Source organism: Spodoptera frugiperda, chromosome 28 (genome assembly GCF_023101765.2).
Source record: "Spodoptera frugiperda isolate SF20-4 chromosome 28, AGI-APGP_CSIRO_Sfru_2.0, whole genome shotgun sequence".
NCBI classification, from domain to species: Eukaryota; Metazoa; Arthropoda; class Insecta; order Lepidoptera; family Noctuidae; genus Spodoptera; species Spodoptera frugiperda.
Window position 1 is genome coordinate 10,469,848 of NC_064239.1, and position 27,592 is coordinate 10,497,439.

At 33.8% G+C, this 27,592-nt stretch overlaps 3 protein-coding genes across 5 annotated transcripts in view; 2 read left to right on the forward strand and 1 right to left on the reverse strand.

The window, feature by feature from the left end:
* Nucleotides 1-27,592, forward strand: part of LOC118265295 (kin of IRRE-like protein 3) — a 149,845-nt gene that overhangs the window by 27,728 nt on the left and 94,525 nt on the right. The gene's annotated exons all lie outside the window — the stretch shown is intronic.
* Nucleotides 868-3,002, reverse strand: LOC118265072 (uncharacterized). Its single transcript, XM_035577785.2, has 2 exons — nt 2,915-3,002; nt 868-2,861 (listed from the first exon to the last, which is right to left on the reverse strand). Exons 1-2 carry the CDS (start codon nt 3,000-3,002, stop codon nt 868-870), a joined length of 2,082 nt encoding a protein of 693 aa, XP_035433678.2.
* LOC118265577 (uncharacterized) lies at nt 2,869-27,037 on the forward strand. 2 transcript variants are annotated; one of them, XM_035578523.2, is made up of 3 exons: nt 2,869-3,055; nt 24,912-25,057; nt 26,120-27,037. In XM_035578523.2, exons 1-3 carry the CDS (start codon nt 3,014-3,016, stop codon nt 26,265-26,267), a joined length of 336 nt encoding a protein of 111 aa, XP_035434416.2. In that variant the 5' UTR covers nt 2,869-3,013; the 3' UTR covers nt 26,268-27,037. The 2 variants fall into 2 exon arrangements, with proteins under 2 accessions (XP_035434416.2, XP_035434417.2); XM_035578524.2 differs by lacking the exon at nt 2,869-3,055 and adding an exon at nt 23,348-23,452.

Sequence of the window (27,592 nt, forward strand, 5' to 3'; positions counted from 1 at the left end):
CTGAAACAAAAACAAAAAAGTGAATCACTACAATAGGTACGCAACACAACAGGTAAAGAGGAACAGATCCTTATAAATTCGATAGGCTCATAGAGCCAAATAAGAACATTATACGTGATCACAATAATGCGTCTTTCAGTCTGTTTTTTAAATGTTAAAGTTACTTTTATATTTGGATGTTTTTCTTATAAAATCTATTTTATTACACATATATCATTGGAGTTAAGTATTGCCTTGTTCTTTTACCATAATAATTTCTTACATTTTGGCATCACATAATTTCCCTTCTCCACCTGACTAGTATGATAGTCATGATAAACAAGTTTGTTTAAATATTTTTTTTACTTATTTTGTTCTAGAACCATAAGGTATTCGACTTTAGCATGCACTTGTAGTATTTTACATATGTATATCTAATAAATAGTTCATCATAAGTTGGTTTGCATTTTAATTTTACTTTTTTTGCTAACTAGGTATTTGAGTAGTCTAATCTGTAAATTCTTTATACAATCCATTTGTGTTCTAAATGTTGAGTCCGCCAGTGCATAATAAAGTACATTCAAAACTTTTCTATTCACGAACTTACTGAGATGATACAATTTACCCAGAACTGTTTGCCATTTTCTACATGTAGTTTCCAGTTAAGTTAGTGTAGCATTAAATATCTTTGTTTGTAATAAGTATTAGTGACTATAAAATTATAACTAATTGTATGACAAGAACAAAAAAAGTATTTTAATTAAAACACTAGATTATACTAAGTCATTATGGCAATGTCCTTACATTTACCAATGTCGGTAAATCTTAAAATTTTCAGGGAAAACCTAAGATTGTTTGTATACGGGCTTTTACAGTAACATAAATAAATTAAAATAGTTTGTTTTCCAGGGACTCGAGTGCGCGCCGCTGCCGTACAGGCTGTGTACCTTTATATTCTAGACTATTAGTGTCCATATTTTTAATCTTCTTAAGGCTTATTTTCTCAATCACTCGGTCCCATTTGCCTGATAATTTAAATCCAACTACCCGATTGAATGTAAACGGATTATGTTTCCTGATTTCAATTGTTTCTCGTACAATTCTTGAATGATCACAGGGATCATTAGAGATAACTTCTACACGATCTTCTATCGAGTGACCAGGGCCTGAATCAAGTACGTGTTCGGCTATAGCTGACTTTTTAATTTCTTTATTTTTTAAAGCTACTTTGTGTTCTTTGAATCTTGTAGCTATGGGTCGTCCCGTTCGACCTATGTAGTACATTCCACAGCTACATTTTATTTTGTAGATGCCCGGTTTTTGTAACCGTAAGTCGTTCTTTGGTTTGCTTACTAATTGTTTGATTGTTGTTCCCCGTTGATATATTGTAGGTATCGAGTATTTCCTTACTAAGAGCGACCCGATCTTATCAGTCACTCCCTGAATGTAAGGCAAGTAAATTGGTTGTCTTTTTCCCTGAGGTTGTCCACATTTCTTTAGTTGTTTAAAACGCCCATTCATTTGATATCCATTTTTGGGCAGCACCTTATACAAGTTGTCCAATTCTTGTTCCAAATGTTCAGAGTCACAGAGGTCGTGTAATCTGGTTTTTAATGATGTGATTTTAGATTGTAAGAGGCGGGGGTGATGATGCGATGTTGCATTTGGGAATCTGCCTGCAGCTGTAGATTTCCAGTAAACGCCATGTGACAAAGTTCCATCTGCTCGCACCGATAGTTCGATACCCAGGAATGCCAAAGTTCTATCTGTTTCCATTTTATATGTAAATTTCATATTTGCATTAATGGAGTTTAGGTTCATAATATATCGTTCAATATCCTGTTGACTCCCAGTGAAGATACAGAAGATTTCATCAACGTTTCGTTTCCACACTTTGATGATATTCGGATCTTGACGTAAGACCTTCGCCTCAAAGTATTCCATCCAAAGATTAGCCAATATAGGAGTGACAGGGTTACCCATTGTTAATCCATCAATCTGAAGGTAACACTTGTCTTGGAAAAGAAAGCAATTGCCGGTTAAAAGGTTTCTGAGTAATTGCATATAGTTTGACGACATTCTGTTGCTTTCCAGTTTATTTTGCACTATATTTAAACATTCCATTATAGAAATATTAGAAAAAAGTGCCTGCACATTCAAATTTACCATGATATCATTAGGTTCCAATTTGATGTCTTTGATTATCTCTACAAAATGTCTTGAATCCTTCACAAAGTTTGCTGATTGCTCGACCAATGGCTGTAAAACCTGCGCCATGTGTCTAGCAAGATTATAATTTGGGGAATTAATTTGGCGTACAATGGGCTGCAATAGCACTTTATCCTCACGCATTATAGGCGAACCATATAGTACAGGTGGCTTTTGTGGTGCCGGTTTATATAATTTCTCAAACTCGCCATTAGTACCGTCTGAAACCGTCTGTAAATGGTGCGTTTGGGCTTTAGTATTGTATGACATAGGCTTGTACAATTTCTCATTATTCAACAAATGTTTAATTTGGTTAATGTAGTCAGATTTGTTAATGACCACAATCACGTTTTCTTTGTAGGATTGAAGTACTATAATGTCTTCGTTATTTTGGATAGCTTTCAATGCTAGTCTTTCTTTTTTTGTAATATTGCTGGGTGGAAGTTTTGATTCGCACAGTATAGTCGCGACGTCATGTCTTATTGCTTCTGCATAGTAAATCGGTATTTTATTTTGTTTTATCGCTTCTTCGATACAACAGATTATATTCTCATAAGGTATTCGATTAGGTGTTATAACAAAGTCCAAACCTTTAGCCAATACACTTATCTCAACTTGATTCACGAATTTATCATGTGAAGGATCAATTCGTAATAATTCGTTATCACATAGCACTAATTGCGTACATTCTTTAACGTTATTCATTTAAAGTATAAAAAAGTCTTACAGTCGTATTTCCAGTTGTTGTTTCTCCTGTGGTTCCCGTTGTCCTCGAAGTGAGTGTCCGCCGCACCGAAATGATAATGTGTGAACATTGTGTGGATATATGTACGGCAAAATGTCCAGATTTCCACGTCTAAAATCGCACGTAAGTTCTCCATCTCAAACCACATTACCATTAGTCTCTCAATCCAGGGTAGGATACTGTAAAAAGACTAGTGAGCTCCTAGCTTCTTCTCTTTCTTATTGCACAATATTAAGTTTTATTTCGTAAGCCGAATTTAGGCGCATGCGCATGTTTGTAATTTCCATATCTTTTTCGATTGTGGAACTGCAAATTGACTGATTTTGCAGATTTTCTTTGAAACGCTGGGTTATACTAATATCAGTATAATTATAATATCTTGGAGGCATTGTATTCGTTTTTAAGTATTATACTCATTTTTACTAACGACGAGACTTTGAATTCGATGATGGAGCTCTAGTTTTTTTAAATGATGGAAGTTTTTTGAGTAAACTGAACGAGTTCAGGCTCAGTTTCTTGATGACAACATGTCGTCAATATTATATTAGCTAGACATTTCTTTCTTTTTGCCATGTAAAAGTGTTTCTAATGTTTACGTTCAATTTATATTCAGTTTCAATTCAATTAACATATCTTGTTGGAGTTAGAAAGAACGCAGACATGCCTAGTGCCTAGTAGAAATAAATAGCAATACGCGCAGACATATTTCTGCATTGACAATTATAGATTTCCTACTAAAAATAAATAGCAATACGCACAGACACATATTTGTGCATTAACAATTATAGATTACCTACTAAAAATAAATAGCAATACGCACAGACACATATTTGTGCATTAACAATTATAGATTTCCTACTAAAAATAAATAGCAATACGCGCAGGCACATATTTGTGCATTAACAATTATAGATTTTCCCTTGAACTACGTTTGCTTTGAAAGATAGTGCAAATGTCATTATTAATTAATTCTATGAATAAATGTATAATAGTTTTCTATAGTTTAGAGTCTGAATCTTTTATTATGTCATCAATCTTTCGTTCGTTCGTTCGTCGTCGTAATCGTAATCGTTTTGCCTAAGCTAAACTACTTCTTACTATACGCGATAGGATTAACTAGTATAGGCTAGTTCAAATTAATTTGTCCTAAGCCCGATAGGATAGACCAGTTTAGGCCAAACTAGTTGAACCTGATATAAATACGCACACTCTCGAAAACGGCAAGTTCTATCAAAAAATATCATACAATTTTATACAAAAAATACGAAATTAGTATTAAAGCAATGGATATTTTTTTTATAGTAAAAAATAAAATTCAAATATTTTTCCTAAATACTGAGATGACTGAAACACTCATGATGACAATTATAACAACATTGACAATTAGGGCTGGTGAACTTTAGTTTTTGTACGATCAAATATTATACTTAAAAGTACATACATAGTTTACACTTCAGTCCACAAATAGTGACAGACAGTCTAAATGATCGATAATTTATTTTTTACTCTTTTGTGCATTTTTCTAAAAACGTGTTTTTCTAGTAAAGGGTGTCAAAATTTCAAATAAAACGCAGATATTTTTAAAAAAATCGTGAAAGCTTTATAATTTCGTAAAGTAGAGAGTATGAGGTTATCTATGGAACATACATCGGGCAGATGGTTGCCACTGGTTTGCTGAAACATACGCGATCTTTCAATGAAATTTTCAATGACCGTTTTGCATAAATGCTGCAGTAGGGAGTTTAATACAAACCATTCTGAACGGCTCGAGGCGATACGGTGACGATCCCTTTCCGATCCCATATGTGTGCTGAGACCTTTAATCGTGTAGCGCTCCATTTTTACTAACCTCGTACCTTATACTAACAAAAAATAACACTTGTTCAAATGTCAAACAATAATACTTCGAATGGCGCCAAATTTAAATCTTGCGTTCTTATTGGGACACCCGTTATTTTTCAATTTAATATTTAAAAATTTATGATATTACATATAGGTAAATAATTAACAAGAAAATTGAATCAAAGAAACCTACAAACAAAATTCTGTGACAATAATAAAATTATGGTCAACAATAATTATACGGTATCTTTACGCGCAAAATTGTACATTTTAAAGAAACCATGTTTGTGTACGTGCAATGGTACATTATAAAATAAACATTTTTTTTTTAACTATTGGGTAACGATTTAGGCAAGCATAGTGTAGGGCGTCCTCTATCTAGGTGGAGTGACGACAACCGCAAGGTGACTGGTATTGGCTGGATGCGTAGAGTTGAAGATAAATCTCAGTGGCGTACTATTGGAGAGACCTATGTTCAGTAGTCGATGAGAACAGGCTGATGATGATGACGATGACGATGGGTAAAAAATGTATGACGAAGTGTTTGACTGCACAGTTGGCGCGGTGGCTAGGCAACTGGCTGCCGTGCAACGTATCGCGGGTTCGATTCCTGCACGGAACAACTCTTTGTGTGATCCACATATTGTTGTTCCGGGTCTGGGTGTCATGTGTATGTGAACTTGTATGTTTGTAAACGCACCCACGACACAGGAGAAAATCCTAATATGGGCCAATTTCTAAAAAAGTGTTTTGAAAATGTTTAAACTTTACATTTATATCACGTTCACATTTTTATTGACACCATCAATGTTTGCTTGATGTTTAGATCCCATTGTAATTAGGTACAAATATTTTGCTGAGCATATCGCTAAGCATAATTCTTAGGCAAAATATGTATAAATACAACTTTACCTAACGTGAGAGTCCGTGCCCTAAATATCATTATCAGCAGTTACATGTAATTGTGTAGTCGATGATACTTTACTTTATTATTTAACGCAACTTTTATCCGTTTTATCCCTGAAGGGGTAGGCAGAGGTGCAAATTACGACGCATAATGTTGCTATACAATGTACACCCACTTTTCACCATTTGTGTTTTAAAACCCATGTAATAAGGGGTGAGCCTATTGCCATATTTCAGACTCCGTACTACTACTGAGAAATTTTGGAAAAGCCGCAAAAAGCTCAGTAGTACTTTACCTGACCCAGGAACCCGTGTCTAGTCCGGCAGTCGCACTTACGACAACTTGGCCAACGAGGCAGCCTTTCTTAATGATTATTATACTTACTTTATTCTTTCTTTACTTTTTATAAGTACTTTATTATTTCTTTATTCATAATGATACGATCTGAGATACATCTACTATTTTTTTTATGAAAGAGCTTTACTGTAAGCTTAACAACGTTTGGTTATAGTAACGCCATCTGTTACATAAATGCTGGACTATCAATAAAGATATTGCGCATGTCGGCTACTGTTTTGTTCGTCGTTTACAAATACATAGCCCACATAGCCTTACTTGGTACGGCTGCTGCTACACGCTACCACGTGTTTAGTTCAAGATAGATTACTTAACGTGTGTTAGAGCTGTTTAGGTAATTCGAAGATGATATTGTAAATAAATATGTTGAATGGATGTTCTACAAAGATTTGTAATATTCTATTCAAACAAATGTGTCTATTCTAAATTACAATTTAAATCTATCGGGATTGTTTTATTGGAAACTTCTAAGATGTATTTTGCTAAGAATGTCTTAATTTTCTTGTGTTTTAAAAATAATGGTAGTAGTATAATCGCCAGTGAAAAATCAATGCATGAATGAGTGAAAAATTGACTGCACGGTTGGCTCGTTGGCTGGGTAACTAGCTGCCATACAACGTGTAGCAGGTTCAATTCCCGCACGAAGCAACTCTATGTGTGATCCACAAATTGTTGCTTCGGGTGTCATGTGTATGTGAACTTGTATGTTTGTTAATGCACCCACGACACAGGAGAAAATCCTAGTGTGGGACAACGTTTAAAAAAATGCATATTATTATACACTTGAGTAGGTTTTTTAAAGTAAGATATGATATTGACTATAATAGTTGTAATGTTTATATTCCAAAAAGGCACTTCACAAAATACAGTAATGCTCAGTTCATTCAGTATTTCACCTTTTATCCTCGTTAAAAGACATAAAGGAGTAAATAAATAATAATTTTAGCGGTTTTTCTTGTTAATTACCTCTTTCGCAAATATAAAATTAGAACACAGTTAATTAGGCGTCGTGTCATCGTTCCTTTTTTATTCTGGACGTTCTTGTGGTACAATTTAACCACTTTAAAACCTGGTTCTGGAATATTTTAAATTATACCTATTCCATAAATTTTTATGTTGTGCTTCAAATTAATGTCATGATTACTGTATTTGTATGTTTCGTTAAATATTGATTTGTTTCAAAGTCAAATAATTAATTTATACATGTATATGTAGTCTGTCTGTCTGTCATGTATATGTAAAACGTGTATACATTATTTTTTAATAAACAAACAGGTTATACATGGTTATACATTGGTGACTGGTAATTAGTGAAGGATATTTAAACATATGATAGTACTCATGATCACAAACAACTTTCCCAAAGAAACTTTTTTTGTATACTTATTAGTTTTATTTTTATCGGAATCATTTCGTCAGCGGAACTAGGTACTCCGTTCAAAATGTAGATTCGTATGGAGATTAAATATTTTTGACGATTGCTTTATTTATTTCAGTTGGATGGATTCTATTTGGCGCAGAACATGTTTTTTTACGAAACTACTGGTAGTTAAATTTTGAGTGTGCACCTATTGCAATATACTGGATATTGCAATAGGTTCACCCCTATTACATGTGACTTATAACACAAATGGTGAAAGTTGTATACATTGTATAGCGGCATTGCGTGCCGTAACATGCACCTCTGCCTACCCCTTCGGGGATAAAAGGTTTGATGTTGTTGTGTAATCTTGTAAACTTTTAGTATTTGCTGTTGTAACTCTCAACTAAATACCTACTTACCGAAATCGGATTACCTATTGGTAGCAAGAATAAACATAAAAAGTAGGAAGTAAATGGTTTATAAAAGCTATAAAATCTTTTTCTGGAATAAATTATTCTATTCAACTTTAGAAAACATGTAGTTGGTTTCGCAACAAAAAAATATTATTAATGAGAACGTTCCTGCTCCGTACCTCGCAAAACTGTTTTCAGCGCAAGGATATTGTTGGTGCAGTCACCGGCAAGCGGTTGCATAGTGACAAATTGTTTCGTTGCACGAGACGACAGTATTCTGCACGCCTTTTATGGATTCCTGGTAAAAAGCTGAAGTGAAAAATTACGGAAAATGTCATTGAAACGGAATTTTGAAAGGATTTTTCTTCAAATCGGAGAATTTAAGCTTGTCTAGTGAGTAAATTTAGGTTGCTTCTTCTCTAAAAGTCATTAGTAAAGCTTTCTCGAAAATTTCTCAGTAATAGCACGGAGTCTGGAATTGTGCCCAGTATATGGCAATAGGCTCACCCTCTATCACATGGGATTTATAACACAAATGGTAAAAAGTGGGTGTACATTGTAAAACGGAATTACATATCTGTAATGTGTACCTCTGCCTACCCTTTCCGGGATAAAACGTGTGACGTTTTGATAGCTTTCTCTCAATATTAAGAACATTAAGTCAAAGTAAATTGTGGCATACATTTCTTAAAAAAAAAAACACAAAAGTAATCACAACAAAAACAAACACGACAGGTACTGTAAGAAGTACATCAAAAAATTAGTAGGCAACACCACACATAGAGCTATGGGAACAGCACACCCAATTTTTGTATTCGAGCACAGCCACATGTCTTTCATAATTATCTTCACATGCAAGTAAATAATGTGGGTAGAGCGCGGAAATTTCAGACGTTGTCAACAAGATTGACAACATCCATAAACGCTTTTGTACGCGCTCATTCGCGTCGTAAACAGCCTTTGACGTCACGAGCGTTTTGAGTGAAATCCTGATATATTATCAATACTTTCTTATTATATTCATATTTATGCAAATTATTGTGGTGTACTTAATATTTTGAAGGATTGTTTGTCCTACACCTATGTACATATCTCATGTCACTTTTTATACAAGAATTACTTTTTAGAACTATGCATTTAAAATAAGTATGACAGATAAAAAAGCATTTTGCTTCAGCTCGTAAACTAAATAATGTTGTAATCGTCACACCTCTGTAGTTAATTCACGTCTCCACTCTCAAAGCTTCAAACATTTCAAATATCAAATCACTGCCATCTATCTTGTAAAGATAGAACTATTTGAGAAGTACACGAAAATAATATGGAAACGAAACTTAATAAAGAATTTACGGCTCACGTTTATTTGAGTTATGATAAGTATACGTAGTTACTTCTAGGTGGAATTGTACCTGAATTAATTACTGTCACTACTAGTTAGATTAATAGTTAAAATATTTAGTTTTATCGTCATCATTATCAGAGTACGTCACTATTTATATGTATGTGTTTTCTTATATATTTCATAGAGGCATTTCGTAAGAAGAAAAACATCGGTCAATGATTAAACACTCTAGAACTTTCTAAAAAAATCTTTGAAATATTTTATCTTATTCATATGTCTGTCTCTGTTAGGTACGACCGATAAAAATTCTAGGAAAAGCAATATAGAACGCTTGGAATTTTCTTTCAAAAAACTTCCATTAAGTCACCAAAAATGTTCTTCGAAATCACACTAGACTACAAATATTGGGCTCACGTATTTTGAAATAAGATTAAAGGCCAAGTTTCAATAAAAACATAACGAGATACAGTGTGTAAAATGAAAGATTTATCTGTTGGCCCAAGGCGGGTCCGCGATACGTAAATATATTCATACACTCCGTTGAAAGTCGAGTCCCCGAACCGGCTTTGAGTGTTTTTAGAAGAAACCTCTTTGATATTCGTGATGTAAGAGATGTCAAATGTCTCAAAGTGAAATTACTCAATGTTTGTTCAGATAGCTACTACTAAGTCAAGGTTTATTTTATCAGACAGACTGCCTCTAATGTTCTCTTATTTCCGTTTATATAAACGTTTTTGTTTCAATTGTCTTTTTTAATAAAATCAACATTGGAATATGTTTATACGGTATGTTTGTATTTTCGTTTTATTTTTGTAGTTGTGATTAAAATATCACAATTTGGGATGTTTATTCTGAAAATAGTTTTTTTCATCTGAAATGATTAAGCTGCGCGTTCTATATTTACTTTTATGATTACTTCATTTAAATAATATTATTGAACAGGCAGATATTTGTATTCACGTGTTTGGTAAAGTTTTATGGTTATCACTGATGGCTTAAATTAAAAAAAAATAAATTAAATTTCACCATTTGTGTTATAAGTCCCACGTAATAGGGGGTGAGCCTATTGCCATATACCGGGCACATTTCCAGACTCCATGCTACTACTGAAAATTTTACGAAAAGCTAACGGACGCCCGACCCGGGAATTCAACCTTGCCGTAATGTGCACCTCTACCTACCTATTCGGCATAAAAGGCGTGATGTTACGTCCTGATAAGTTATCAATAACCAAGCAATAAGTTTCCTCTAGCTAAATTTTACTCTGCTTCCTCGTTGCATGTGCGTGCATTTAAGCCAAACGCAATCCTTGCTTTAGTTCAGAAGGCACGTAGACCCATATAATGTCGGGTGAAGAACGATGTTCTATGTTTTTATTATGACCGAAAATTGGATGATATTAAATACCTATTTTTATATAAACACGACTACGGTGAATTTCGTGCAATGTTCAATTATTATTAATAATAATTCTTACGAGGTTTTGTTCATCGAAAGTAGGTACTAGTACTATTTATTATAAAGCTTCAAGTGTCTTATGCACGGCGTATGTGCATACTAAGCTAAAGGTTCGCCCTCAACATTTATCTAATGATAGAAACTCAACATGACTTTTTCCCAACAAAAACAATACCGTAAATATTTTGAATACCGTTCCGAGTCAAATAATTCTTTGTGTTGGATAGTAATAGATAAAACTTATAATGCCAGTTTGTCCGTCAGTATCATTAGAACTAAAGACGGGATATTTACCTTGTTTATTTATGTCTATGAGTTTCCGATATATAGGCACTGTTGCAAATGAGTCTTGAGTTCAATGATAGTGTTTGTGACTATGTCAGTTTAAAAACTTATATTGTCCGTCAGTCTACTATTACCTTACACTATCCGCTCGTTCCAAAGTGTAGACTCCTATGTAGAAGAACAAGTAAGAAACTGCATGGTTACTTATAAATTAACTTAGGTACTCACTTAAAAAGCCCACTGAAACTTGTTATAATAAGGTTACTTTGTTACTTACTTAATTAATTTTAAAAGCTCCACTTTTGATACTTATTTACTATCGAAAATTTTACTTGATACTATTATGAAGTGAAAGCATCCTCATCGCTTGCGTAATGTTTTATGCAGGCGGGAAGATTTTACCTACCAGGTTTTTAATAGAATTTAATTTTAAAAATTGTCGTGCACGAAAAGTGCAGAAATATCTTAATCATTTTCCACATATGTATAGCAAATCAAACCGGTAGGTAAGTATAAACAAAAAAAAAAACTGAAATTACTGGTTGCTTTTTTTGAAAAGATCAAAAATATTTTAACCAAATCGTATTAATAGTTGTAATCGTATTAATTATTAAAATGTGTCTGTATTTGTAAATATATATAAATTACTCTCGTATTTAAATACGTAAAGATACAAACATGCATACTATTTAGGTAAAGTACTGTAATATCATGGTGACTCGGTGGTTTAAGGCGCCCGTTCTCAAGCACAACAATGCTGGTTAGAGGTATTAGGTTAGTCTATTAAGAGGAGCCTGTGCCACCTTTAGGTGCAGATGTTGGCCACTGGGGAGGTTTTAGTGAGGTAAAAATCCCACATTTCCTAGTTTTTCCCCAAAAAGCTAGGCGCCTTTTGAAGGTTTTCCCCCGTCAACAAAAAAAAGGTACCATTGTGCCTTGTTTCGAGTTATATGTACTTTTTAAGATTATTTTCACAACGTACTTTTCATATTAGCACGCATTGTAAATTAATTCTAGAATTTTCATATTTCATAAACTAATTCTAAAGCTGAATCAATATAACATTGCACAACAATGATTGTTTTCAAACAAATAACCAATCTAATCTGACTTCTAAAACTTGAGTTGGAAGGTTCAATTTCAGTTGTGTCTGATATAAATTTGAATGCATACTAACGAGTAATTTTGTCACGTCCAAAACTGTTGGCAGCAACGTCATTCATTGCTTAGCTGGCTAATAACGTTCGTATCAATTTTCTATTAGAATAAACACCATACAAACTAATGAACAGAACTGATTTTGAAACGTTACGTATATAACGTTGTTTAGACGTCAGTTCAGCTGAATTGGAACTTTATAGCGCTTGAATAACGCTTTTTACAATAATAGACTCGAAATTTTCTCTAACGCTTCCAATTTTTTTAAGTCAGGTTATTACCTGACTTAAAAAAATTTAGGTTATTACCTGACTTAAAAATTAAGTCAGGTTATTACCTGACTTAGGGATATTTCCCTAAGATCTTATCCTAAATCTGAAAAATATTACGCCGAATACAGCATCACAATCGATTCAGCCATACAGGTCAAACTGAGCAGCTCCTTGTTTTTTTAAGTCAGTAAAAAAATAATGATTAATGAGTAGAATACATAGCCTTGTAAAGAAAACGCCGTTCAAAAATCAAAACTTATGTTATTAATTGCTGTGTGCAAAAGTTTCAAGTTGATTGTTGATATGTCTACTTATATGTATATTCTGTCCGAGCATTTTGATAGGTGCTGCTGTAAGGTATCGCTACTTTTTAATTACATGCATAAAATTATAATTGATTTAAGTTTTTGACTGCCAATAGAAAACTGTTGAGGCTAACGTCGGTCACCGGTGACCACCACGGCGTTCAATGTGTTAAAGACAAATATTTCTAAATTCCCTTTTATTATAAAAATAACTGTCTGTAAAATACAGTAACATTATAAAAATCCTAATAACACCTAGTTAATCCACCCCACACACAATCTCATTACTAAATAGTTATCTCTTTGAAAAGTTCCCACCCGCCGTCCGATTAATCGCTGCGACGCGACGTCGACTGAGTATTACACTGTCATGGTTCTGAGTATCATTCTCTATGACAAACGGACCTGTGACGTGGGACGCGTGAGCCTGAGATAACGTCCAGGGAACGAATGAGCGACGTCCTGAATACACTACGCCGATAATCGCGTGCCGACGCCTCTCGGAAAATACGTAGCGATATTGCGCGCGATGACGTGAAGGTTTTCAAATTTTAATATTGCTTCGAGTTTTGTTTTTTGAAAATGAAAGTATTTGTTCCTTGTTTGTTTGTATTGGCTTTGCTGTTTTAACTTTTTTTCATTCTTTTACTTTTTGAACCTTAAAATTAATATAGAAACGAACAGCAGGTACCTATGTTAAATCATCTGTTCAGGAATTCTTTCTTATTACAAAATTAAATAGTTTGGATAAAATATTAAGGCTTATGTTCAAAAATACTTATCAAGTTAAGCTTAGTTTACAACATGTAAGATGTTTATACAATATCTCGAGTTATCTTAATGGCAAAAGTGATATAACAAAATAAATATCAATTAATTAAAAATAGATCGACACGATCCATAACCGAATGTTTTCACATTTCATAATCTGCGAATCAAGTTGGTAACACGGAGATATCCACAAAATTATACCGAAACGTCTAATGAAAATCTTTTGGTAGAAGTAGAAAAAAATTATGAGATTATTGGAAATTGAAAATTCAAGGGCTTTGATCTTCCAAAATGTGATATGCCGAAGAATATTAGCTTCTTATGAGAGAGGAAATCAGAGGCTGATTATTATTATATGTATGCCAGTATAGGTAAGAAGATATCGAAGAATTTCACTGAAGAGCCGATAAAGGAAATTGAGTTTGATATGCTATTGAGTTTGTTTTTGACAGTATTATGTTATTATAAAAAATAGGACTTCAAAAAGCGTGTTTAAGAAGTATCGAGAGCGATGGTATATTAAACATGACACATATTTCATCTATGGTTTATGGGTGGTCTTATGAAACACTCTTGTGATTAGTTTCTGAAAAAAATATAATCTTATTTTTATATTTGATGGGTCGACATTTCGACGCTATCTCGCCTGGTGGTAAGTGATGAAGCACGCCTGCCAACAAGCAACCTATTTACTCTGGCCTCGTAGACACCCAGCTTATACTCATTAGGAAACACAAACGTAAAAATGCAATTCCCCTGCACACTCACTGAATTGTATCAGGTGAAAAATTGCAAGGTAAACAACTTTGCGCCTGTTGAACCTGTGACGCCGGGCTTCTACAAGCACACCACCATTGATGATCTTCTTGGCGAGCCTCTCGTTGTATTCTAGCGCATCTAGTTGGATCTAATTCAAACTTTTTCTGATTTAGGTATAGAGCTCAAGATTAGTCTCACTATTGTAAACAACCAATGCATACATTGCATACGATTGAAATGATTTCCAATTATGAATTCAAAACACGTACGCTTCTAACAAGAACTTCACCCTTCTGCACTTTAAGCTCTGTCAACCAACAGACCAACGAGAAAGGTTCAAAAGATCACACTTTACCAGTATCCACTCCAACTTTCAAGTCGATAGCCTAATCTTTAGAATAAGGTAAATGAACCTGTAACTGGCAGTCTCAGGTTAATGAACTAACCGACCACATTGACAACTTCAATATTAAGTGAGTATAAATTTGCCAAGGACTAGATTCAAGACCTCTTGTTAAACTTGATATCTGTTTAATGCATTGTCCAAGACGAGGTAGGTAGATTAAGTATGTAGGTACGGCGTCCACTTGTCTGACGAACATTGATTAATAGATACTCAATCAGTTTACCTGGGTACATGACTGAGTGGTTGGGAGATTGCATTGTGGGTGGTAATAGGGTCATTTACCTTATAGTCTGGATTGTTGAGTTTGCTGTGCACTTTTAATTTATTTTGAGACAAAGGTACCTTGCTTCATAGAATAGGACTAAAAATATAAAAAGTGGGTGTGATAGTCGTCTTTCTTTTCATATAACCATCATTCATGATCATAAATCAGATGTCGCAAATAAAAACATATCTACTTTAAGTGATAGTGACAATTTTTCAGTTAAATTACCTATCACCCTCAAATAAGTACTGTTCCATACTCCGTCAATATTTATCCCAACACCAAAATAAAAAGGAAATATAAAAGTCGAGCAAGAAACCGTCTTGTATCAAGACTGTTCATCCTTAACACGTTTGTCAGTGACACGGTACTGTGTAAAAGGGAAACTGAAAGCTCTTTATAGAGAGACGGCGCGTTCCAAACTGTAGGAATTTACCGGGGCTTTGAACGAGTTGCCGTAGCCTAGAAGGCTCGATACCTCCCAGTAATCTACCTGTGAATTATAGAGTATAGATTTTCCAAGTAAAGCGAACGGTTTATTGCAACGTTTATGGAATTTGTGATTTGTTTCGTTTCGTACCTTTCCTATTCCTTTTGGCGGAATTTGTTAATAATTTTTTGCTGTTTTGCTCAATTCGTTTTGTAGTTGATCGGTTGTTATTAGAATTTTGTGAAGTAACTATACAATCAGGATAATCTTTACGCTGTGATGTAGTAATAGGCATTTTACCAATGGTTTTAAAATGGAACAGTTTAGTAAAATTAATGTTTAATACAAATATTATCCTTCAATATTACTTTAACATCTTAAGATGAAACTTAAATAGATTTTTAAGTTTTGTTTACATTTGATTGTTACTTGAGGATCAATGCATCTCCTTTTATGAGTTTCTTGATTAACCATTTCATTATTTTTATCTAAATTCCACCAGTAATTACCAAGAAACGATTCATCATCACAAATAGAGCGTCGTTTGATTCTAAGAACGTATTTCTTAGAATTCCTCCATAGACCTTGGCCAAGGAATTTTGTCACAAAAGCCTTGAAAATCTTGAAATGTTCTCGATATAAACAAGCTGTTGGAGCACTTTGGTTCCCTTAATGTATTTTCTTTGTGTCTAGGATCAAGCCGAGGAAATAGGTTCTGTGATTGAGAGCTGGTATTGTAAAGGGTATTTTGTCTTAAAACCGATTAATATTGGTGTATTTTAAAAGTTGTTTAAAGTAATGCAAAATAATTAATTTACGTACTTACATACATACATAACCTCTCGCCTGTTTCTCATAGGGGTAGGCAGAGACAATGGAATGCCAATTGTTATGAATCTTATAATTATATCTCTTTCGCTTCATCAACAGTCAAAAGTCTTTTCTGCTTGTCGGTTAATGGTACTCTTTTAATTTATCCCTTAGTTTTATTTTAGTTAGTTAGTTTGTTTATATTAAATGTTAAAGGCTCTAATACTTTTTAGAGATTGAGTTCTTTGTTACAAATAAAATTTCAAATAATCTCTTACTAGTACTGGTACCTAGGAATTAGCTATTTCCAATTAATGTGAAAATTGGATCAAGATTATTCTAAACTACAATATTAGAAGTTTGTACGTTTTAATATTCAAATAAGGGATTCCATGTATTCTAGCCCAGCCTGCTATTGACAAAACATCACACCCTTTATTCCTAGAACGGGTAGGCGAAAGTATATAATAATATATGTATTTACACCAACATTTCGCTAAAATTGTGGTACATTATTTGGGTATTGTTAGGTAATTTATTTCTCAGTGCTTAAGTTAGTACGTAATTAGTTAATTATGTTTATTTGTTTTATGCCTTGCCGTATAATGTTAAACAAATTTTGCTGAAATTTTGTGTATAGTTATTTATAAAAGTTGTTTAAAGTAATGCAAAATAATTTATTTACGTATTTACATACATACATAACCTCTCGCCTGTTTCTCGTAGGGGTAGGCAGATACAATGGAATGCCAATTGTTATGAATCTTATAATTATATCTCTTTTGCTTCATAAACAGTCATCAGTGTTTTCATGTATGCTCATCGATTAAGGGTACTTTTAATTTACCTCTTAGTTTTAGTTTTATTTTTTAATGTTAGTTAACTTGTTCATAGAAAATGTAACTAATACGAAGAGTAGTAAGTTTACATATGTTACACATACAATTTCAAATCATCTGTAGGTAATAGGATACTTATAGATGATTTGTCACAATAGCCTTTTTTACGTCCCTGTACTTACCGACATATCTATTTACCTATTTCCAATTAATATTAAATTTGGATCAAGACTATTCTAAACTATAATATTAGGAGATTGTCACGAACTCTTTTAGACTTGTCTTAAATTTAAAGACTACCTATACGAACAAAAGGAAAATGCATTTTCCACAAATTGTGTCGTAAAATATTTTCAAAGCGAAATTGAATTTTGTAGCACAGCAAAACTGTATCAGGTATTTCGATTTTATTTCATACCTTCCTTTTATCAAATAGTTTACCTGGTTTAATGAAAATGTTTGATTTTATTTAACACCTTAGTATTGTCTTAGAAGTTTTAATTAAATCATTATGTGATGTGTTATCTGCCACTATCTATCTAAAAATAATCAGAAAACAATGCACCAAACTTAAAAAAGAATAAAAAAATGTAGCTACAATTTCTAATTTAAATTATTATTCAGTAAAGTTCATAATTACTACAAAAGGACTTGTACACTATTAAGGTAAGATAAAGACAGACGATAAATGAAAAGGGGCTTCGAAAATTATCCAATCAAAAGTTAAAGATAATAAATATTTAATTTTGTTTGAGATAGATGAATGTGATTCTGCGAATGGAGATATTATCGAAGGATACAAAGCAGGGTGACATTGACAGATCGGCTCTATCGATATACAGAGATCGGTATCAATCGTCTGCGCTGCAACTGAAATGATTAGAACAGCTGTCGTGAGCGAATGAATAAGTAGAAACATTTTTTGGGTGAAATAGAAAATTGAAACTAAAATTAAATGAATAGTAGCTGAATTACTGCAAGATGTTGAATGTAACTTTAAAAAATGTCCTCTCCCATTCTCTGTATTACTACATAGTATAAAACGAAGTTGCTTTCTCTGACCCTATGTCCCTTTGTATGCTTAAATCTTTAAAACTACTCAACGGATTTTGATGCGGTTGTTTTAATAGATAGAGTGATTTAAGAAGAAGTTCAGGTAGTTGATAGGTAAGTTAGGAAGAAGGATATGCATAATATATCACCATTGCACCCATGCGAAGCTGGGGCGGGTAGCTAATATACAATATAAGCACGAAGCTTGGATTTATCAAGTATATGTAACGTAAGGTTAAGTCATAGCAATTACTACATGCACTGATCACAGTATATTGATACACAAACCAATTATTCAGTTTCACCGAATATCAAGTTAATCAAGTGCACTGGGTGCACTATAACAAGGGCAATAAAGCTCTCAATGGTTACATAGGATTACAATTACCTAGTTGTCACGTCACGGCCTGGTGGCTTCTCTAATAGACTAGTTCTGGACAGCTGACGTAGGCATGAAATTGTGTGAGATACAGCGTGTTACCGCTTTGTCTTGTATTCTGAGGTATTGATGCGGGATGAGCGTATTCCGCGTTTAATTTGTTAACGAGTTCCATTGAAATAAATTTAGATTTAGATTTTTTTATGGATTTCAGCCATGATCGTCCCCTCTTTGTCATAGCTGTCGAGTTCGTCCCGCCATCTCCTTTTGGACCTGCCGCGACGTCTGTATGTAGCGGGCTCCACTCAGTAGTAAGTTTTGCCCACCGCTCGTCCGACATGCGGTAGACGTGACCAGCCCAGCTCCAGTTCAAGCTGGCAAATAAATATAGAGAAAAAAAATAGATCATTTCAATTACTTTCTAGTGACAAGCATTATTTACTATAAAACCAAGAACTTCACTCAATTTAAAGTAAATATTTCCCATACTTTGAAATATTACACTAACGAACGAGTAAATATGACGATCATCGGAAACGACTGCACGAAAATATACGTTGCAATTTTTAGCTTTGTGAAATTTCCTCTAGCACACAAGTGCATCAAATAAAATACCTTTTTAGACACCACCGCCGCCGTGAGGGTTAAAATAAACGGAACTATCTCGCAAAACTACGTCAGGTAGGTGGCGAGTATTTTACACAAGTTACACAGCATGAACTATGAAGTCTTAGAGCGCAGTTCCTTAATTTAGGAGTTTCTAGAATTTTGCTGTTATGACCTTTTAAATTCTGCGTAATATTCTTTATTGCTTTCATGTTTCTCTTTTTTAATTTTATTTATGAGATGAGCTGGCGTAACGGTGTTTAAGTGGTCTTGTTTTTTGTACTTTTTGTCTGTAGATTATGGTTTTATTTTCTTGGGGAAATGGTCAAATCTGGAGATAGAAACTCAGTATATTTCTTATTACGGTGTATGAGACATTACGGTCTGAGTCAAATTGCATATATTAATCAAATTCAAAATCAGTCAAAAATTCACATCAGTTAGTTACTAGAATACTATAGAAAATAAAAAAAATATATAAATCCAGGAATTCCATTACCATTTTCCTTTTCTATTATTACTGCGGATACGTTTCATTGGCACAGATTTTTCTGTAGTTTAATAATTGTTTTAAAAAAGTATTGGATGAGAGCTTTAGAGTGGTATTCAAATATTTTTTTATATAGCTTCACTGCCAGGCAAAAACATTTTTTTTTTTGTCGAAACGAGTGGTCAATTTTAGTATGATTGAAAGGTTTCTGTGTTATTGGCCAGATTTTTTAGAGTGAGGTTGGAAAGTAGATATCATAACATATATTTTTTAGTTTTAAACTGATTAGTGCAAATGGTTTTTTAAAGGAGAAAATCATCCAATTACTTTTGTCGCCATTTGCGAAGCGATAGGTGTCAGACTCTTACTGACTAAAACTACCTCGTTCCATCTCCTACTTTTCCAGCCGGAGTCTTGGTAAACCCGCTAGGTAGTCTGCAGCTACGGATATAGTACAAGGGGTAGGTAGTGGTACCTACATAGAATAAGTAAAACTAATTTTCACCAGCTATAAGTATTTTCAGCGCCAATTTAGTTAGCATGTACTTGAAGCGCCAACCATTTATTTAATCGCTGTACTCAGAGTCATTTAATGGTTACTTAACCCAGTCTAGAAATCATTTTCCGAACAAAATTTGTAAGGAACCGTTTAAGTAAGCATTAAATATCTCTAAGTACGGTAGTAAAATAATTAAACTAGTAAACAAACATAGTATTTAATTTAAAACAACAGCCTGTGTAACTCTCAGAACACCGGTCCAAGTCGAAGACAACAAGTTCGTTAACGAATCAATTCACAATACAACATACTGTAAAATAACTCCTGTTAGTCTCTCGAGAGGTGAGCAGTGTTTGAAGTCCCATGTACGTAAAATATTGCATTGTGCAAATTATTTAATTCCCGGCAAAGTATTATTTCGAGCTTTTCTGTATTAAGACAATTTCTCGCCTGTCTCCTATGGGGGTAGACAGAGACAATGAAACGCCAATCGCTACGAATCTTACATACCTCTTTCGCTACATCAGTCATCAGTCTTTTCATGTATGCTCGTCGGTTAATGATACTTTTAATTTTATAAAAACTTTACTAACATCAACTGTACATTATAATATTTATGCTAGTCTGTAAAGTGTATGGGCCATAGTTGCTTGATAATAAAGGTTTTCATAAATAAATTATCTTGAGAAATAACTAAGTTCATCTCAAAAAGATTTTGCACAAATCTGAATTCTATACGCTCAGCAGAAGAGCTTGTTTTACTTTGTCAGCTCTCATTAAATAATAATAAATCGTTACTTTTCATACTACAATAAATTGCCAAACACGATAGGCCTGTAAAATTTTATCATTACTTTGATATTCATATTTAATTCCCCTGCCTACGATAGGACAGATTAAAATGTTGAAATGACAACGTCGCAAAGATTTATTTTCGTAGAATTGTTTGGATTATTTTGTAGAATAAAACAAGGGTAGGTTGGCCAAAATACTATATTAAAAGAAATGGTACCTGATATTTTTACATATTAACAGAAGAACAGAACAGAACAACGTCACGCCTTTTATCTCCGAAGGGGTAAGCAGAGATGCATCTGCACATTACGGCACGTAACGCCACTATACAATGTACACCCACTTTTCACCATTTGTCTTATAACTCCCATGTAATAGGGGGTGAGCCTATTGCCATATACCGGGCACAATTCCAGGCACCATGCCCGCCAGTCGCACTTGCGACCATTAGACCAACGAGGCAGTCAAATTACATATTAACATTTAAGCTATGTGGTGAAGTAGATAGTATTTAGGTATATCTACATAGATACCCATTATAGATAAATTAAACTTTTATCTCGTTAATGGCTTTGTTTCACAAACATTAAGATTAACCCTAATACATATCTCATCCTTTAATGAATGTTTCAATTAATGTCCGTTGATTTATTAATGTCTGCAAGGAGTGCCATTTAGAATCTATTAATGGGATCAAAGACAGATAATAATGCATCTGTTATTAAATAATAATTAGCTCCACAGAGGTCAAACCTAATGAGTTTGGTGACTCTTTTTTTAAGGGGTAAATCATTCAATATATTCTCCTGCCTAGGCGAGGCCAGAGGGGTTCAGTCTCTTACTGACTAAAAACCACCCCATTTCTACTCATGCTTTTCAAGCCGCAGCCCTGGTAAACCCGCTAGGTAGTCTTCAGCTTCGGAGTTTGGTGACTCTACGGATATATTGAATATAACCAGGGAAAACTATGTCACATTATGATAATATTATGTCTCATGGCGTAAGTCCTCTTTCCGTAGAATCGCCATTAGGTACATCTTAGTACAATTTTTACGTCTCAAAAAGGCTGATATCTGCAAAAAATACGTGAACGTAAAACATCCTTTAGGTCCAAAATGCCTAATGAGATGATTCAATTAGCAAACAGCTAGAGGCTAAACTATTAATACCAAAGGATTTAGTAATAATCAGTTCAATTAGGAAGTCTGTTCACGAACACATAGTTAAACTGATCCACAAATAATTTACCACACTACCATAATGTTCGGTCAAAGTATGATTATATCGGATGATTGCATTAATAATCCAATATCATTAGTCGAATCAATGATGCCGAAACTTCAAAAGCGAAACAGATTATTTGTTTGGTACAAAAACGGTGTAGTACATCAACACATGAATCAACAGCCTATAAGTGGTGACTGTTGACCAAAAGTCTCCTCTCATACAGAGAAGGTTTGAACATTAATCACGACGCTTGCTCAAAGCGTCTCAGACATATAGGCCACCACGACTCAAAACAAAAATAAACAGAGTAATTTACCTTTTTTTTTTCATTTTTAGTTGAATGAATGGTCACATTTGTGACTAGATTGAGGTCTAGAGTTTAATTACAAGGTCAGATAGTGTTATTTATCAATATTCTAGTGATCTATACAAAAATTGGGTTTGATAACAATCTTCTGGAAATGTGCCTAAAGAAAATACTTCTGAAATAGTAATCTTTAAAGTAAAACAGAGTTATTCTATGGGATACCACAGTTATCAAGGAAAAGGTATTCCAACTTTATTTTTTACCATACCGTTTGCAAATTACCTTGAGAGGTGAAGAGCCGAATTTTACTCATTCACCCGGCGGTAATAATTCATAATCGCGTTAGGACGTCGACAGCCAAGTGTTGGGGTGCGGTTTGAGTGGCGGAAATTAATATTTTCTTTATTTTAATGCTCGTTAGTATAAATTATAAGGCCATTTTATGCTTGCTTAATGAAATGATCGTTTTCTTTGTGGATACGTACAAAGGATTTGGATTCTGATTTCTAATTCGGATATTGGTGATTACATTTTTGCTTTCGTATTTTTTAGTCATCATGTTTTTATTATTTAATGAGATCACTTAAAACACATCGACAACTCGCAGCAGTCTATTAATGGAGGCTTCTTTACCGGGGCTCCAGTTTAAACGGGCGAAAGAACGGGGTGATTTTTCGTCAGTAAGAGTCTGACACTCCCTCTCGCCTCACCCAAGGGGGAGATGAGTCATAGAATGATTTCCCCTCCTCGCAAAAAAGGCTTCTTCCTAATAAAAGGGGTTGGCCATAATTTCCGCGCTTGGGCTTGCCGGATTGGAAATAATAGTTCAAAAGATTCTGGTTTATCAGAGAGGGCTGCTGCTGGGTACCCTTTAGAAAAGAAGCAGCAGATCGAGGTGACAAATATATTTTACTTTACTGTCACCACATACAAAGTATAGCACAATATTAAGCTGTTGTTAAATAAAAAAAAGACTCAAATGATTGGAACTCAACACAAGAAATGAACTACAAACAACACGCTCCCGCTGATCTCAGTCCTCACCCTAAAAACTTGCACCACGTAAAGTATCGATCAGCGTTTGAGAGGTTTCCCGCTGAATGTGGTTCGTTAGATGTGTTAGTGTTCACCGTGAGGAGACCGGGCCACTTGTTTCTTCACCGCACACCCTTTGCTACTGAGGTAATATTGAATCAAATAATATTTGATTAGGGGCCCAGGTGTTCTCTCAGTTAGTGTTTTGTTTAGCCTCAGGAAAGTACTTGTATCTTTGTATTCGTTTCGTAGTTTTCCTAATACTTTAGCTCGGTGAAGTTGTTTCCTTTGAAGTTTTTTGTTCCAATTAAGGTGGATTTCTATGGCTTGTTTCGTTTTGTTCTTAATTATTTTTCTTTTGTCTGGTCGTTTTTTTTAGGGACTAGGTTGAGTCTTTTTTCTTGGAAATTTGGGTTTAGTTCGGGTTTATGATGTCTTACTGACCTACTAAAGTGAGTGCTATTAAATAAGCTAGATTCTCCTGAAACCGTCACTTAACTTTGTCTTTGATTTGTTCTTTGAAAGAAGTATCAACTCATTTTCTAAGTAACGAAATCCTTAAGCTAAATAGGTTCATTTAAAAACAGTACCAAAAGTAATTAACTTTTCAAACCTAACCAACATACATTCGATTCTAAAAAGTTTACAAATGTCAAAATTAAGTGACGAATCCAGTTTTATAAATACAACTCATCGAATACCGACAAACGATGGCTCTCCCAACTAACAACTAGTGCGCAAAAAAAAAGTCAAATCGGTGCGCCTATTCAAAAGTTACGCCTGGATAAGCGTTTCGAATGGTTTTTTTTAACGAAACTTTTGAAATATTCAGTAGAGTACGCAATACAGACAGTTTTGTGGCACCTACAAATTGCTGTTCAAATCGGTTTTGTTCGTTTCAATTTGTTCTAACTGTACGCAATTGCTTTATACTAATGAACGGCTATAGAAATTATCCGTCTGAAGATTGAAAAATACTACATTCATCGACAACTTTTTTTGGGTAAAATGTCGTATTGTGATTGAAAGGTGCTATTAAAAATGGATTATCTGATTGAAACTAGTTATAATTTCTATTGTTACAAAAATATAATATTTCGTCTCTATATTTACCCGACGTACCAGACAGACGTCGCGGCAGGCCCAGAATTAGATGGCGGGACGAACTTGACACCTACGATAATGATTGACCGCAAAAAGTTCTGTATACAGACGAGTGAAAGGAGGGTAGCGAAGCTTTTGCCCTGCAGTGGGACGATCACGGCTAAAATTTAATAATAATTAACCCGAATACTTCATAAGTTTGATGAATGACACAGTAAAATATGTTAAATACTTTCAAAGATGTCATTGTTGTCAATACACAAAGATACTTTCGTATCATTTTTATTTAACAAACAAAATTATTAGAACTTCTGACGGGATATTTACCATGTTTATTGAATTTTGAGATTATTACCATGTTTATTGTTAAACAAATTATAGTGTTAGTGACCATGTCAGTTTAAAAACTTATAACAAAATTACTATAAAAATTTTAACAAAAAAGCAAGACCAAAGTAAAAAAAAAACATCATTTAATTTACCAATATTTTCCTACTTACAGATTATGAAGAAAAATAAACAAACTTCGGGGACAGCTAAGAAAAAAGTGATCAAAATTGAAGACAAAGAACCAGAAACTACTGAGAAAGCCCCAGTGAAAGTTGATTCTTTGGATGATGAAGAGCAAGGATTTGGTGGATGGCTCAGGTGACAGATATTTGAAAATATGATAAATGATTACGTCGAAAAATTCTTGGTTGTAAATGAGCTAGAGAGCAAACAAAAATGTTTATAAGTAGGTAAGATTGAGCACATTTTTAATGGGGTTATTACTTTGTCAAAAAATACAGAAATATAAGCAATTACAATTGTAACGTTTACAATCATACATTGTCATACCGTATTAAATAAAATCATGTTTTTAAATTCATGAATGCCCATTTGAATACGTTATCTGATAAAAGAATCTCCGAAGCCGTCATAATTTTGATAAACATACTCTTGATATCCTAAAAATTAAAGAAATCTTCCTATCAGATCCAAACGAGCCTTTAATGTTCCGGCACTTCGAGTAACTCGGGACTCATCCACGCGAATGCTAATGCTTTTGAACGAACGCGTTCGGTTGTGATCGTTTAAAATCGGTTATGGCGCAGAAGTTATTTGCCGCGAAACGTTTAGATATAAATATTATTCCAATATATCTATAACAAAACATGTGACATCGAATTTGTAAAGGATTTTTATTCAAAACATTAAATTTTTTGCAATAATTTTAACTTTAATAAACAAACGTAGCGAAATTTTTGACATAATAAAAATATTTTCCGTTGTCAAAGCAAACAAAGCGTGCCATAACAAATGAATTCCTGTCGGAAATCATTGTAATTTAAATTAAATGCAAACGTTTATTGTAATCGTCGCTCAAATATTTAAAATAATCTTCGGAAGGGAAGCAAAATAATTAAGCAAAAACGTTTGAATACGGTCCAAATCCTCGAAATTATTATATTCAAAATTACAGCTCCAAAGAAATTGGAACTGGTTTTAGGTCGGAAATATTCTGTTCAATATTCGCATTTGTGGTAAAAAACCTATGAAAGCTGAGCAATATCACGAAGGACCCAATATCGCATCTATCAACCCAGTCTTCAATCAGACGAAGAATCCGCTTCTCTCCAAAATGACTCAATAAAGGGTCTATACAAAAGTTTTTATTTGCCATTGGACATTCTAACGTTACTTTTACGATTGACTTGCCATTTTCAGATCATCAGACGGCTTGGAGACTATGAAACTGTTTGTGATAGCAAATAGTATTGTGATGCTTACTACCATCGTCTACCCACACGCTCAAGCAATCTTTGAGATCGTTTCGGATATGATTTATGGCACCGACGTTTTGTACGACGATTGAATTGATTACGTAAACCCTATTTACAAGGAATCCTCGAGAGATCTGACTGTGAATCTATAGCATCGGAACAAATTCTTAGACGTTTTGTGTTTCCATATTTATGTGGTGATCCTACCTGAATTTGGTGGATGTTCGAATATTTACAGCCCTCATATTGTAAAACCTCTCCTTTAAAGAGAAGTTTTGGGAAGACTATAATACTATTATGTTTGTAAGATTTCGTTTAGACTAGAGTATGTGGTGCACAATGCACTTAACACTATAACAGCGAGCGTACCCCAGTGTCTTAAACATTTAGCTACTTTTAAAACAGCAAAAACTTTTGTCTAATAACTTGAATTTCTTTGTGCGCTCGCTACTTTCTTTTCTCCTGCTTTTAAACTTAAGTGGGCGATAACTTCTCAGTTTAAAACGTTTAGGTAAGACTTTAAAATTATATTTTGAGAACATTTCTGTTCTAGTAGATTTATGATACAGCCATACGAACCAACTCTGATTCAAATCTCGTTTTGTATATTTATACTAAGTGATACAAGAATAATTATTCATATTATATTTAGTTAATAGGTCCTCTATTAATATTTTTCTATAGTTAAGGCTTTTAAACATAAAATAATTTGATAGTATACAGTCTCAATGTCAAGATCTAATTTATAACTTTAATAGCTTTTTAGACGCCTGTAATTAGCAACTACTTAAACTAATTATACCTAGTACTTAAAGTGTATGAACCTGACTTGTTAATGATCTTAAAATATTTACGTCAAAATGCTTGGTTTAATGTTTCGGTTGATATTTTCTCTTGGTGTAATTGTGTGGTATTCTGTAAATGTATGGAATATGATTTCTGATTATTTTAATAAAGAGTTTCATAGGTTATTGTCTAACGAATCTGAGTATGTTGACGTTGATGTTGATCATTATGAACATGAGGAGTTGTAATATAGTTATTGTGTAAGATGTATGAATATTGATTGAAATGAATTGTATTTATTAATAAATATGTTTTCATAACATTGCTGTTCCAATTAATATTCCTTTACATTACCTTAATCTAAATTAGTTAAAAAGTGTATCTGTTTTTACTATGTATATTTCTGTTGTTGATGACGAGACATCAAAATGATTTCTGAGGTAAAATAAACTTAGGCTACTATTTCATGTCCGTGCATGTCATATGTGTATGTCGTGATGGCCTGGTGGTTTAAAATACGCGCTTATTATGCAGGGTTAGAAACCTACCAACACTTGTTTTGACGGCGATTGCTTACCATCAGCCCATACGTCGGTTCGTATACCTGCTTAAACCATAAAATAAAATTAGT

Excerpts from the sequence above, each read along its gene's own strand:
- LOC118265072 (XM_035577785.2), bottom strand. The coding sequence starts at position 3,002 with ATGTTCACACATTATCATTTCGGTGCGGCGGACACTCACTTCGAGGAC. Across the intron at positions 2,862-2,914 it reads CAACAACTGGAAATACGACT|TGCTATGTGATAACGAATTA; the intron begins GTAAGACTTTTT and ends GTACGCAATTAG.
- LOC118265577 (XM_035578523.2), top strand. The coding sequence starts at position 3,014 with ATGTACGGCAAAATGTCCAGATTTCCACGTCTAAAATCGCAC. Across the intron at positions 3,056-24,911 it reads TTCCACGTCTAAAATCGCAC|ATTATGAAGAAAAATAAACA; the intron begins GTAAGTTCTCCA and ends TCCTACTTACAG. Across the intron at positions 25,058-26,119 it reads GGATTTGGTGGATGGCTCAG|ATCATCAGACGGCTTGGAGA; the intron begins GTGACAGATATT and ends TGCCATTTTCAG.